This window comes from Sciurus vulgaris (assembly GCF_902686455.1).
Source record: "Sciurus vulgaris genome assembly, chromosome: 9".
Taxonomy (NCBI): Eukaryota; Metazoa; Chordata; class Mammalia; order Rodentia; family Sciuridae; genus Sciurus; species Sciurus vulgaris.
The window spans coordinates 85,195,192-85,209,318 of NC_136469.1; the positions used below are offsets into that span (position 1 = coordinate 85,195,192).

The 14,127-nt window shown below is 35.1% G+C and overlaps 1 protein-coding gene across 1 annotated transcript in view; it reads left to right on the forward strand.

The window, feature by feature from the left end:
- The window catches only part of BTC (betacellulin), a 50,243-nt gene that overhangs the window by 14,573 nt on the left and 21,543 nt on the right, over positions 1-14,127 (forward strand). Inside the window, exon 2 of the mRNA XM_079153096.1 lies at positions 9,609-9,707. Within this exon, the coding sequence (XP_079009222.1) occupies positions 9,609-9,707 (99 nt within the window). The remainder of the gene's footprint in view (positions 1-9,608; positions 9,708-14,127) is intronic.

Genomic DNA, 14,127 nt, shown 5'->3' on the forward strand with positions numbered 1-14,127 from the left:
TTTTGATGGAAGTTTTCTTTATGATTTCTCCAGCTTAACACATTGCTTCTCTTGAAATTCCAGTAGAATTTATTTTCTATGCATCTGTCACTTAAAATATACTGTCTAGTATTCTTTATATTTTTGTCTTTGCAAATAGTTTTATTGATTAATGGATTAATGTTAAATTGGGTTGGGTTACTCTAATTCAATTAAAGGGCATAAATTCTGGGGCCTTTTCAGGTTGGGTAAGCAACCATCCTGAAACCCTGTCTTTTTTTCTTTACCATTATTAAAGTTTGATGACTGTTTCCTCATGGGTCAGAGACTGTGTTATCACAGGATCCAGAGGCCAACTCCACAATTCCTTCTCACTTTGCACATGGATAATCCCCCTTAAAAACAAATCATCCTCTTTCCTTGGTTCCTTTGCCTCCTCTCTTTGAACTATTGTGAAAATTCAGTGAGCTCAGAGCTTTTTATTTAAAGTGCTACAATGTCTAACTTGTCTAGTCTTACCATAAAGAAATGGGAATCAAAGTCAGTTATCGGTTCTGATAAAATGATGATTTCCAAGAAACTAATTCTAGGTTATTATGGGATTCCCATTCAATTTAGTCATTCTCGTCTTGCATTTAATAATGGTAATGCTAGAACAAAAAAAATTAGGTTGATTAACTGATAAAGGCATGCTTGCAGTGTTGACAGTTTTCAGATGTCCAAGTTAGTTCATATGTAACAGATTGCTAAATTATTTCCCTGTCTGGATTTAAAAACACAAGATTGTAGAGTAATTTTTTAAGTTGAATAACAGTGTTATCTATCATTCTTAACCTCTATTAAACATCAGGGCATTGTTTTTTTCCATTTGGGGTAGAGTTTAATGTTGGAAAACAGAGTTTGAAATTTTCTTTTCTCCTTTTGAATGAACAGAAAACTATTTTGCCAAGACAAATTATTTTTTTCACTGCCTTTTTCTCTCCTACCCCAGGTGGCCCTGATAATTCCAAAAGCTGTCTTTTAGTATGATAGAACAGGAAATTCTCTGGGTGATGTGACTTGAGAGAACTTGGAAAATCCCTCTTTGTCCTGGAACTTTTTTCTGATGCCCCAATTCCACATTGTATTGGGACACAAAAAATGTGGCCTTCGACTTCTCCTTAGCCTGTTGGTCAGCCCTCTGCCCACACCCTATGGGCCCTGGATAAAGCACCACATCCCAAGGCATGAGTTCTGGCCTCCCATTCACCAAAGAGACAGAATTAAGGAAGCTGGCATCCTGAGGGATTGATTTTGTCTAGTGAGAAATTCTTGACGATAGTGACTGGATTGGGTGCATTTCTCCTTTTTTCTGTAACTATTCAAGACGAAGTTCCTTTTTAAACCCATTTATGTGACCCATACATGAATGAACAACAGGCCATCTGGGCACATTTCAGTGTCACTGTGGCTCACTTTGGAGTTGTGCCTGGCATGAGAAGTCCGTACATTTTATTGCTTTGCCCCTCTCTTTGCTTCATTTTCTTTTCTCTTTTTTTTTTTTTTCTCAAGCCCTGAGATTGTACCTCTCAAATACAGTGAAAACCTATTCATCTATGTCTCAGTCTCTACTTCCCAAAAGGCCCAGGTTGAGACACTCTAGATGCTAGAATAGTTCTTTTGAGTGGAGTAATTTCTCTCCTTGTGACTCTGCTTTAAATACATTAAAAAAGGAAAAGGTCTTAAAGAATAATGTTTGCTTCTAGCACTATTAGAGCAGAATGAGGATATTGGTTTATCAGAGGGCAAAGAACAACAAAATGGTATAAAAGGAAATAACAAACAAGAACACTGATGTCAAACTTCAGCCACTTCACTTTTTAAATTTTTTTTTAGTCTCAGCCAACCACAAGCCACAAATAATTAAATATCATTTCCACACCCTATTTTCTTTTCCCAGTTCCACATTACATGTGTCCTCTTTTGGGACTTGGAAAATACTGCCATGGAGTGTGTACACTTGGGATTGTTTTCCTTTTGACAATGAGTATGCAATGGGAAATCTCCAAATGCTTATAATTTTTCATCCTAGCATCGATTTTAAATTCAAAAATTCAATTAACTATTTTTTGGAAATGAGATGACTTAATAATCCACTTGGTTGTTAGGTAGTATGGTCTCAGGTCTGACTTTATCAACTATATTTATATCATTGAATCACTTAACCAACCAACTGCATCACCAAGCCCAAATGACATGAATGGCTTGCTGAATCACAGACAGAACTGTACTGAGAATACAAAGAGCCACACATGGATTATTTCCATTAATCAGCTGAGAAATTTTAACCTCTTTATAAACCACTAGGGAGAAACAGCTTGTGGAGAGACCAAAATACAGTTTTGTCTCATTCAGTACATTCATATATTCATAAAAGCACACTGCAGAAATGTAGTGGGGTATATATATATGTGTGCACAAACATTTAGCTTTTGTAGTTTATGTCACAACCATATACACAAGTCAAACTTTACTCTAAATGTAGATATTTGTCAATATTTATTTATGAGTGAGGACCTAGTTTTTACCAGAATAATTATAATTCCCCTTCTTTTACTTCCTCAGCAAAATATTACCTATGAAGGTCAAAAATTCTTAATTTCCTTCCCCTGCTTGCCTGTCTTTAGGCACATAGTTAAATCTTTACCACTTCCATGTGGGTATGATGGGCCTCAGTTTACAGAAGGAAACTCTGAAACTCTGGAGGATTTAATAACCATCAAAATCATAAATCTAACAATTAAAATGCATACCTAAGATTCAAATCCAGCTCTGTTGAACTCCAAAGCTGTTCATTTCCTGTTCCTCACCTCCACTTCCTTTTAATATAAATGAAATTCTAGGGATTTGACTGTGTAATATTCTTTCAACTTCTGTTTGAACTAATAGATTGATTAATTCTCCTTTGGGCTCCTTTGGTCTACAACTGACTTTTCCAATAGATCCTGGGGTGTGATTCAAATAGTGAAATTGATATGGTGACAAGAAATCATTGGATTTGGTATACATGAGTAGAAGTTTTTAATGTACCTAAGATGTCCTAAATCATGAAAATAGAAATGAATGCACATTTTTTGATCCTGTTACACTTATTTTTAAAATACAAAATGTACTTGGCTTTAAACATGGAAAATTCAGCTCAGGGATGAGGCAAATACAACGTACATGACTGTTTAAGTTGGTCACATATGATCTTTTTAAATAGTTGACCCAGCTGGTGCACTACTTACCTCAGCATTAGCAGTGGCTTTGAGACTGCATGTCATGTGCCTTGTCAGGCTGCCCTGTTTGAATGCTTGTATTGTTCCCACTGACTTCATGCCCCATGCTGACTGACGGGGATAATACTTTTAATACACTCTGTAATTTTTAACTTGAAAATCTCACAGTGCATAAAAGTAAATGGAGCTTTGACTCACTGGAGTAGAGGTGGATTTCTTTCTCATTTTTCTTTAATTTTACGAGTGGAGTTGATATTTTAAAACTAGTCCTAGAAATAAGGACTCAACTTGTAGTCACTTAGCCAGCATAGCTAATAATATTATTTTGTCTAATCTTAGTTTTATTGCTTTAATACATTTGAGAAATTCTGCAGACCATGGGAAGCAGGGAGGTATGGATGAAAGCAGAGAAGTATAAAATCATTGGCTCAGGTGAAAACCAAACATGAAAAAAGCACAGCAACAAAGAAGACAAATCGATACATTATTTACCAGCAGAACAAGAAATTTAAAAGCTTCATTTTATGATAAGCAGAATAAATCCTAATATTTAAAGTGACAGCATGAAGGGCTGATGCACTCTGGGGCTACCTTACTGCATGTGTGTGGCTGAGAGCTCCACTTCATTCTGTCTTTGCTGGACCACGTGGGAGGCACTTTATTTCAGAGCAGCATTTAAGGAGGATGGAGGAGCTTTTGAGGGGTCTTGGTGATGTCCAGCAAAATACAGCTGAAGAACCACCATGTTTAACCTGAAGAAGGGAAATCCATTTATGGAAACTTGATAGCTGTCTTCTAATAAATGAGGGTCTGTTATGGGAAAGAGAGGTCAGACTTATTTTAGGTGATTTCAAACAGGAAAACCCTAGCTCAACATACAGAAACACTGACAGAGCTTTGGAAATAGGTGCTTAATATATTTTTGAAAGAATGAGTGGGTGTGATTGAAAGCATGGACAAATGATCTCCCTGAAGTGGCATGCTGTGGAAGTGACTGAAGTCTCTTTATTGAAATTTAAATGTGGAATTGATGAATTCTTCCACGGAGGTGAATTTCTAGGGAGGTGAGAGTTGGTTTGTGGGATATTTGAAAATTCCTAGTCTTACTAATGCTGAAGTTGAATATAATTTGTGACTCTCTTTATTAGAAATCTTGTATTTTCCATAGAAAAGCACATTTTCCCTAGAACACAATTTATGTTTTCCCTGATAAAGATAATAATATTAATAAAGCATGGTCTTTTAAAAAATTCTTGTTTCATTGATTTTCATAAACCAGATTATGGGATGGGCAAGGAACCTGTGATCTTAGGTTTTCTTTAGGAAAAAAGGTCAAGATAGTTTGTTGAGTACTTCAAAGTCATATAGTAGATTAATAATTATTGAGTCTGGTTGATGATCTTTCTATAAGATAGTGGTATTTTTTCCTAAAAAATTTTTTTAAAATTTATTTATTTATTTATTTTTATTGTAAACAAATGGGGTACAACTTGTTTCTCTGGTTGTACATTCAAGCATTTGAAGTCTGCACAATTGATTCAGAATAAAGGGATATAGCTATTTCTCTTCTGTACCACTGACTTCTTGTCAAGTATCTCTCACATTAGAAAACAAAACTAAAACTCTTTCTTGGGTACATGTTGACTAATCTCTATCTCTCTTTAAGTCCAATGTATTTGAATGATAGTCTACAATTATTTACACATTCTTCATGCTACTGAGATTTCTCTAGCAATGTATTACTAGCGCAAATCTAGTGCATGCTTTTCATTTCTTATATTTAATTCTTTGTCAATTTATATTTTGTTCAATTTCTTCTGAAGAAGTTCTTTTCTTAGCTCTGTGTCTTCTTCTCAGTCTCTGAAGGTCCTTCTCTTTCTGCCACCCTATCTTATTGATCTTCTTCAGGATTCTGTCCTTAATTAGCTTACTCTTTTCACAGTGCTCTTTCTGAGAGATCCATTCCCATAGAATTTAGTACCCGGGGAATGAATCTCCAGGACTCCCAAATACAGAACCTGTAGTTATGACTTCATTCCAGAGTTATGGATCTACATATCCATATATTGACCCCTGAATGACCTACAGATATCTCAAATTTCATGTCCCAAACTGGATTGCTCTCCAGGTCCAAACTTCCTATATAGTGGAATCTGCTAACCAATAAACCAGTTACTTAAGTTGCAAACTCTGGGTCATCTCAGACTTCTTTATCATCAATTCCCACCAAGTGTTTCAGCTTTTACTTTGTGAGTCTCATATTCATTTATTCTTCTCCATAACCAACGCTACCATCTTGGTTTAGGTATGCCTGAATCATCAAATATTGACATTAAATAATTTTTTTTCAGATTGGAAAGTAAAGGATGATTATGTCTTTTGCTTCAAACTTTTCACAGGCCACATCTTAGCTGCATCATAGAATTCAAACTACCATGGTTTTTTGTTACCCACTTTCTTCTCAACCTCCTCTTCCTTCACAATCCCCATCCTGAAAACAAACCTCACAAGTCACATTATTTCATGCCATGTCTTTTAACAAGTTGTCCTTTTTGTTTAGGATGCCCTAATTAAATAAAAATTTATTCATTATCTTTAAAAATTAGTTTTAGTATTAATAAAGAAGTAAATAGATTTCTAAAAAACCAAAAGCAGCAGATCTTTGTACCATACCTTCTTATCTTTCCACCTCCCCAGAGGCAGTACCTGTTGACTCTTTTAGGAGTTTCTTCTGGTATTCACCTCCATATTACTTTGCTTTTGATGTTGCTTCTTGACTTGTGAGATTTAGATGTTTGCCACTGAGTTCTTTCTTTTTCATAATTCCAGTACCATTAACTACAGGCCGATACTCAAGAACTGCCACAGCACAGGACTGACTGATTACTCCCAGTTTCCCCAGGTGGTGTACGTGGGCTAGCAATTGGCCCTAATTTAATGATAATCTTTTGTTTGATTATCAATATTGGCATTATTATAACTGCAGAAATATCATCCATTGCTGAAACAAATAATATACTGTGACTATTCTGCTGACATATTTTTATTTTCCACAAGCTAATAATTGATGCTTTAAAAATCATTTATTCCTCATTAAAAATTCATCATAAACCTCAATCTTTCTGTGAAGTCTATGCCACTGAGTCGAGTTGATTCTTCATCTGGTGTTACTTCTGCGTTACCTTTGTTATGCTAATTGCACTATACCTGGATGATTTGTGTGGCTATTTTACCAGAATATAATCTCCTTCAGGTCAGTGATAATGTCTTTGAACCTTCAGTGTCTTGCACCAGTGTCAAATACATAGTGCTTAATAAATATCTGTTAAGAGGATGGAACAGGAGTGCCCTTTTTTAGCAGCCTTTACTATTTGGTAGATGGGTTTGAGAGCATTTTTCTGATTTTTGCAACCCTTCTTACAGATCACAAACTCAAATGCCTGTTAGGATTCTGACTGTTAAAATAAGCGAAAGCAGTAAGCCTCACATAGTCTGTAGCACTTAAAGGAATTGCCTATTTCTTAGTCCCAGCCAGTTAGGAGGAAAGCCTTCATTGCTAGACTTCCTGCTATATTGATGGAAGCAGAAAATTTAGGTTTAATATGAACTGCCTTAACTAAATCTTGAAAAACTGGTGCAGGTCAAGAAAATGATTCTTCAGAATAGATCTAGTTCATGGCCATCAGTTTATGAACTGAAGAATGTGGGTGGGCAGTGGGAGGGACAGTGCCTATTGTTCCAGGTCCTCTGCTTCCTTTGGGTGCTGGTTTGGCTGAAGATGCCTCCTCCCCAGGGGCTCTGTCACCTCCTGACAATGATCACCTCTTTTTGCCAAGTGAAGCCAGCTTGTGGAGTGAGGCCCAGCAGAAGGGGCCTGGGCAGGGTTTCTGTGGGATCGGGGTCCCCTCTGTTAGAGGGAGGTAGAGAATAATGGTTAAATGATGAATGATAGTGAAAGGAGTTCAACTAGACTACAAATTGTATAAGATGTGCCAATTCATGTACTTTTTCTTACAAAACTTAATTTTGCAAACCCTGAGGAGTTATTGCCATGCCCAGTTTGTAGATGTTGAGATTTACCTTTCTTTTGAATTCCTTATTAGAGCAGAGTAACTGTAAAGTTAAGGTGTCCTTATTTTGCCCTATAAAGAAAATCCATGTATGGAATTTTAGAAATGAATTAAAAGTGTTTTATTGTTTGCCACTAGAAATTGCTACTGTGTTTTTTGATCTTGAAGTTTTTGTTTGTTTACAGATCAATTGACTTTTTCTTTATCCTTTATGTTCTGTATTATTTGCTGTGATTATGAAGATGAGTGATGCAGTTTCTATGTTTTGAGAAGCCCTAAGTGATTGTTTGCTTCTGTTTGTTCTAAGTGTGAAGGGAGGAACAAATGTTGGGGCAAAAAAAGGTGGAAATAATTGAGAAATTTGGTGGCCAAATTGTGAGAAAAAAAGTGAGTCATTCCTTTTTCTCTTATTGCAGCAAACAAAATGTGCTGGTAAAAACTTGGAAAGCACAATTAAGCAAAATAAAGAAAAAAAAAAAAATCCCCTCTTAACCAGGGTGAGAAACTCTGTATTTATTTACTAAATGACTATGGACACAAATTATTTTTTTACACTTTACACACAAAGAAACTATGCACACAAATCAAACTAAATGGTTATCTTATACTCTGCTTTCTTGTTTAGAGATACATTAAAATGTTCTATTGGTGTTCAAACATCATTTTTAATAATTGAAAACTTAAATTGCATAAAGATAAATCAAATGTATTTAATCAATCCTCTATTGTTAGCTATTTAGGTAATTTCTATTTTTTATGACTTATATACTATATAGAAAACTTCTAAAGCTAGCTAAATCTTTTTTATGTATTCTAAATTATTTCCTTGGGGGAAAAATATTAGCAATGTAGCGATTAGATTTAAGGATTTGTACATTTTTTGAGTTTTTTTTTTTTTAAGTTCTGTATAGTGCTACATTGTCCTCCAGGTAAGCAGTATGAGTTTATTCATCACCAGTGAATTTGAATTTCCATTTCTCTTTACTTTTTCCAACACCAAGTAGCATATCTTTCTTTTAAAAAGAACATCTTTTCTGATTTGATAAATGGAAAAAAGTCTCTATAAAGACACTTTTGAATACTCTTGACATTTGAACTTGCTGCCTACTGCTGTTTTCTGCTGTAGGACTATCATTTTGTGTTGTGAAGAATTGATTGACTGATTATCTGCCTTAGTTCTCTGCTTTAGAGCAAGTTGAGGATCAGGCATATCCTATTTACCTGTGTCCTGGATGCTCATGAATGTTTGTTGAATTGAAATGAATTGGAGAAGATGTGCTGTTAAGAAATTGTTAGCTAAATGTACAGTTTTCACTACAACCAGTGAAAGGTTGTTATATCACTTGAATAATAACAAGTAATTTTTTTGAGCACTAATTATATGCCAGCACAATTTTTAGTGCTTTGCACACTTAACACATTGCTATGGTTTAAATATAAGCTATCTCCCAAAAGCTTATGTGTGAGACAATACAAAAATGTTCAGAGGTGAAATGATTCGAGTATGAGAGTCTTAATCTAATCAGTGGATTAATACATTATTTGGACTAACTGGGTGGAATTGTAGGCTGGTAGGGTGCTGGTTGGAGGAGGCCTTTCCTGGAGGTATTCTTTGGGGTTTATATTTTATCCCTGGTGAGTGGAGCGCTCTCTCTCTCTCTCTCTCTCTCTCTCTCTCTCTCTCTCTCTCTCTCTCTCTCTCTCTCTCTTTCTCTCTCCATCCTTTTTGTCATGTCTTGAGCAATTCTTGGCCATGCCCTTCCACCATGATGTTCTGCCTCACCTTAAGCCCAGAGCTATGGAGTTAGCTAATCATGGACTGAACTTTTGAAACCATGAGCTAAAAATAAACGTTTCCACCTTTATGTTGTTCTTGTCAGGTCTTTTGGTCACAGCAGCGAAATACACACAATTAACATAATGCTGATAAACAGGTCGTTTTAATATGTACTTAAAGAAGCAGCATAATGAAGCTCGAACAATTATTAACATGCAACCAGTCTTGTTTCATCTGTCTTTTCCTCATTATTTGTACCCTCATTCCCATGTTGGGTTATTTTAAAGCAAATCTCAGACTCCTTCCTAAGATATAAGAGTTCTGGCTTGAAAATACCATCTTCAGCACTCAGCAGAAAATGGGAGACATGCTGGCCTCTGCTTCCCTGCCTGGCTGGGAGAGAGGTACAAAGCCTCAGGCTTGCTATTTTCATAAGTGGATCATGACTTGGAGATGGTATTTCACATTAAGCAAATTCTCGAGTTCTTATGCTTGCTTTTTGGTTCTTTTTTGTACTTAAAGGTCTAGTAATCCTACACTGTGTGGTGGCTGATGGAAATTCAACCAGAAGTCCTGAAACGAATGGCCCTCTCTGTGGAGACCCTGGGGAAAACTGCGCAGGTAATACTTCACTTTGTATTAAATCTTGAAAAGTTGATCTCCCAGCTTTAATCTTTTGATAACAGAAGTCATAATACTAGGTAGTTCTTTAAGCACAAAGTAATATACAAGGAATTGTACTAAGTGATTTACATGCAGTAAGTCATTCATTCCTTGAAACAGCCCTCTGAGTGAGGTAATATTTTTTATTTTATTTTAGGATAAATCTTAGAAAGGTTAAGCAAATTGCCCAAGGTCACACAACTGGTAAATGGAAAATCTGGGATTTGAACTCAGGTCTTTCTGATTTCCATTACTTCCGTTCTTAACTACATATATTGGATGTATCGACATGTACTATAACCTGTGATATCTTGCACTGGATTCATGGAAAGATAATGCATTCTGTTCAAATTAAAATTTAAAACTTTTCTATTCTATACTTTTAAAAAGAAAAAAAAAAGACAAAGGAGATACTTGAATTAGTGTTCTCAAAATTATCAGTCTACAACAGTTTTCCCTGATTAAAGGGTCAGATAATGAGTATTTTAGGCTTTGTGGGTCATCAGCCTTTGCTGAAGTACTCAACCTCAGTATTGTACCATAAAAGCAGCCATACATGCCGTGCAAATAAATAGGCTTGGCTGGGGGACAAAACTTTATTTACAGAAATAGACTGTGGGCCAGATTTGCTCCTTGGATCATCCTTTGCAAAACCCCCAGTCTAAGGTGCCATTTGTTCTGTTTAGATTGTGTGATCTGGTCTTTTATAAGGGTATTGTCTGATTTTAGAAAAAACAAACAAAAACAAAAGAGTAGGGTGGAGTAGAGAAGAGCTTCTGTGTTCCCTGGAAACTTTTCCGGACTGGGAGTATGGTGACTTGATGTGAGTGCCCCTTTCCTAGCACCCTGGGAACACTGTAGCAGAGCCAGGAACATGCTGAGCAAGTCTTCCTGATGTGAGTCATCAGCTCCAGCCCAGTCTTTCTCTTTCATCCTTCAGAGCAGTGGGTGGGCTGGAGGCTGTGCATAGGCTGTGGCATCCACTGGTGTCTTAGGTCATGCTTGTGTGAGCCTGGCCTTGTCACCCATGTAGGGAGAACAAGGCCAACTTTATATGATTGTGTGTTTTTCTTCAGTCTGACTTCAGATGTCCTCAATGAGGACATTTCCACATTTCCCTTGGGAAACTATCCATAATCTGATGATTGACAATGTTCAAAAATTTAATCCTAAATGTGTTTTTGTTTTTCTTTTGTCTTGCAGTGCTGGGAATTGAACCCAGGGCCTTGTACACGTCAGGCAAGCGCTTACCACTGAGTCACATTCCCAGTTCCTAAATGTGTTTTCTAATTTCACTTTTATTGTAGCAAGACATTCAATGAATTTTAAGATGGACAATACAGAAGAACTCTTGAATTTATTCACTTTTCCTAACTACAACTTCATATCTGTTGAATAGAAATTCTCTCTTTCCTCCCCAAACCTCTGGCAACCACCTTTCCACTCTGCTTCTGTAAATTTTGCTGTTTTAGTTACCTCATAAAAGTGGACTCAAACAATATCTGCCCTTATGTGACTGGTTTATTTCACTTAGTATAGTGTCATCCAGGTTCATTCACATTTTCATGCATTGTAGGGTTTTCTTTTAAAAGGCTAAATATCATTTCATTGTATTTATATACCCCATTTTCTTTATCTCTTTACCAGTCAGTAGACACATGGATTATATCTGGTTTCTGATTCTTGTGAATAGTGCTAATAGAGCATGGAAGTACAAATATCACTTTGAGTTTCTCATTTCAGTTCTTTGGGATTAATACCCAGAAGTGGGATTGTTAGATTATATGATCATTCTAGTTTTAATATTTTTGAGGAGCCTACATATTGCTTTCCATAGCAACTGTGCCATTTTACATTCTGACCTAGAGTTTACAAGGGTTCCAATTTCTCCACCCATTTGTTGACACTTTCTCTCTCTTTGATTGCTGAGGGGTATGAAGTGATCTTATTATGGCTTCAGTTTGCATTTCTCTGAAAGTTTATGGTGTTGAACACCTTTTCATATGCATGTCGGTCATTTGTAAGTCTTTGGAAAAAATAAGTATTCAGTTCCTTAACCCATTTTAGAAATCAGATTTTTTTGTTTTCTTGCTATTGAGTTGTAAGAGTTCCTTACATGATTTGGATATCCATTCTGCATTTTCCTTTGCTGTGAATAAATCTTTAAGTTAGTACTGTCCCGCTTGATAATTTTGGCTTTTGTTACCTGTGTTTTTGGTATTAAATTCAATAAATGATGACAGTAATTTTACAGTTTCAGACCTTATGTTTAAGTGTCCAATTCGTTCTGAGTTGACTTTTATGTATAGTGGGAGAAAAGGACCCAATTTCATTCTTTTGCATATGAATATCCAGTTTTCAAGTATCATTTATTGGAGAAACAATTCTGTTTTAATTTTGTATTCTTTGCACCTTACTGAAGAATAGTTGACCATATATGCATGGGTTTATTTCTGGGCTATTTTGTTCCATTGTATCTATGTCTATTTTTATGCCAGTACCATACTTTTATAAACAGTATATCTTTGTAATATATTTTGAAATTGGAAAGTATGATGCTGCCAGTTTTGTTCTTGCTCAGGCCACTTTTGGTTATTTGAGGTCCTTGTGATTACTGATAAATTTTATAATTGTGTTTTTGTTTTGGTAAAAAAATCATTGGAATTTTGATAGGTATTGCATTTAATCTTGGTAATATAGACATGTTAGCAACATTAAATCCTTCAGTGAATGATTGTGTAATGTCGTAGGAAGATATAGAATTTATTTGCATTGTCTTTAATATCCTTCACTGATATTTTATAGTTTTCAGTGTATAAATATTTCACTTCCTTAGCTAAATTTGTTCCTAAGTACTTTGGTTTTCTTGATACTGTTGTAAATGGGCTTGCTGTTTTAATTTTCTTTTTTAATATCTTATGGTTCTTGTATAGAAATGCATCTGGTTTTTTCACATTGGTTTTGTGTCCTATAACTTTGCTGAATTCATAAATTGGTTCTAACAGTTTTTTTGTGGTGATGTCTTTAGGGTTTGCTAAGATCGTGTCCTCACACAAAGATAATTTTACTTCTTTCTAATTTGAATGCCTTTTATTTATTTATTTTTTTCTTAATTTCTCTGGCTAGGACTTCCAGTACTTTGTTGTATAGAAGGGATCTAGTACACATTCTTACCTCATTTCTGATCTTAGAGGGATAGTTTTCAGATTTTTAACTACTGTGTATGAAGTTAGTTCTGGGCTTTATTATGTTGAAGTATTTTCTTTCTATTCATCGTTTGTTGAGAGGTTTCTTTTTCATAAATGGGTGTTGAATTTTGTCAAATGCTTTTTCTACAGCTATTGAGGTGATCATGTGGATCTATTTTTAATTCTGTTAATGTGGTGTATCACATGAATTGATTTTTCTATGTTGAACAATCCTCACATCTTGGGGATGAATCTGATTTTTCTCATGGTGCATCATCTTTATATTTTGCTATAGGGATTTATTTTTTAGTATTTTGTTGAGGAGTTTTACAACTATGTTCGTTAGGGGCATTAGCCTGTAAACTTGGTTTTCTTGTAGTGTTTTTGTTTTGGCTTTTATGTCACACAATGCTACACTTAAAAAATGAACTTGGATGCATTTTCTCTGCTTGAACTTTTGGAAATAGTTTGAAAAGATTTAGCATTAATTATTTCAATGTTTGAATTTACCAGAGAAACCATCTAATTCTGATTTTTTTCTTTTTTGGAAGGATTTTGATAAGTGATCCAATCTCCTTATTAGTTATAAGTCTGTTGACATTTTCTTCTCCATATGATTAAGTTATGGTAGGTTTTATGTTTCTAAGAATTTGTCATTTCTTCTAGGTCATTCCATTTGTTGGTGTAAAGTTTTTCATAGTCTCATGTGATGTATTTCATTTCTGTACCATCAGCTGTAATATCTTTTTTATTTCTTTTTAAGTTTTTATTTACTTGACTATTCTCCTTTTTCTCACTAAATTTTGCTAAAGATTTGTCAATTTTATTTGCCTTTTCAAAAAGTGAGCTCAATTCTTTTAATTTTTTTCTTTTGATTTTCTAGTCTTTAATTTATTCTTAATCTAATCTCTACTATTTCCTCCCTTCTACTAACTTCAAGCTTGGTTTGTTCTTTTTTTCTAGTTTCTTGACGTGTCAATTTAATAGGTTGAGATCTTACTTCTTTTTTGAATGTAAATGTTTACCATTATAAACTTCCTTATTAGCACTGCTTCTGTACACATCCTTAAATTTTAATATGTTGTGTTTATTTCAAGGTATTTTCTAATTTTCCTCTTAATTTTGTCTTTGCTCTACTACTTTTTCAGGAGTGTATTGTTTGACTTCCACATACTCGTGAATATTCCAGT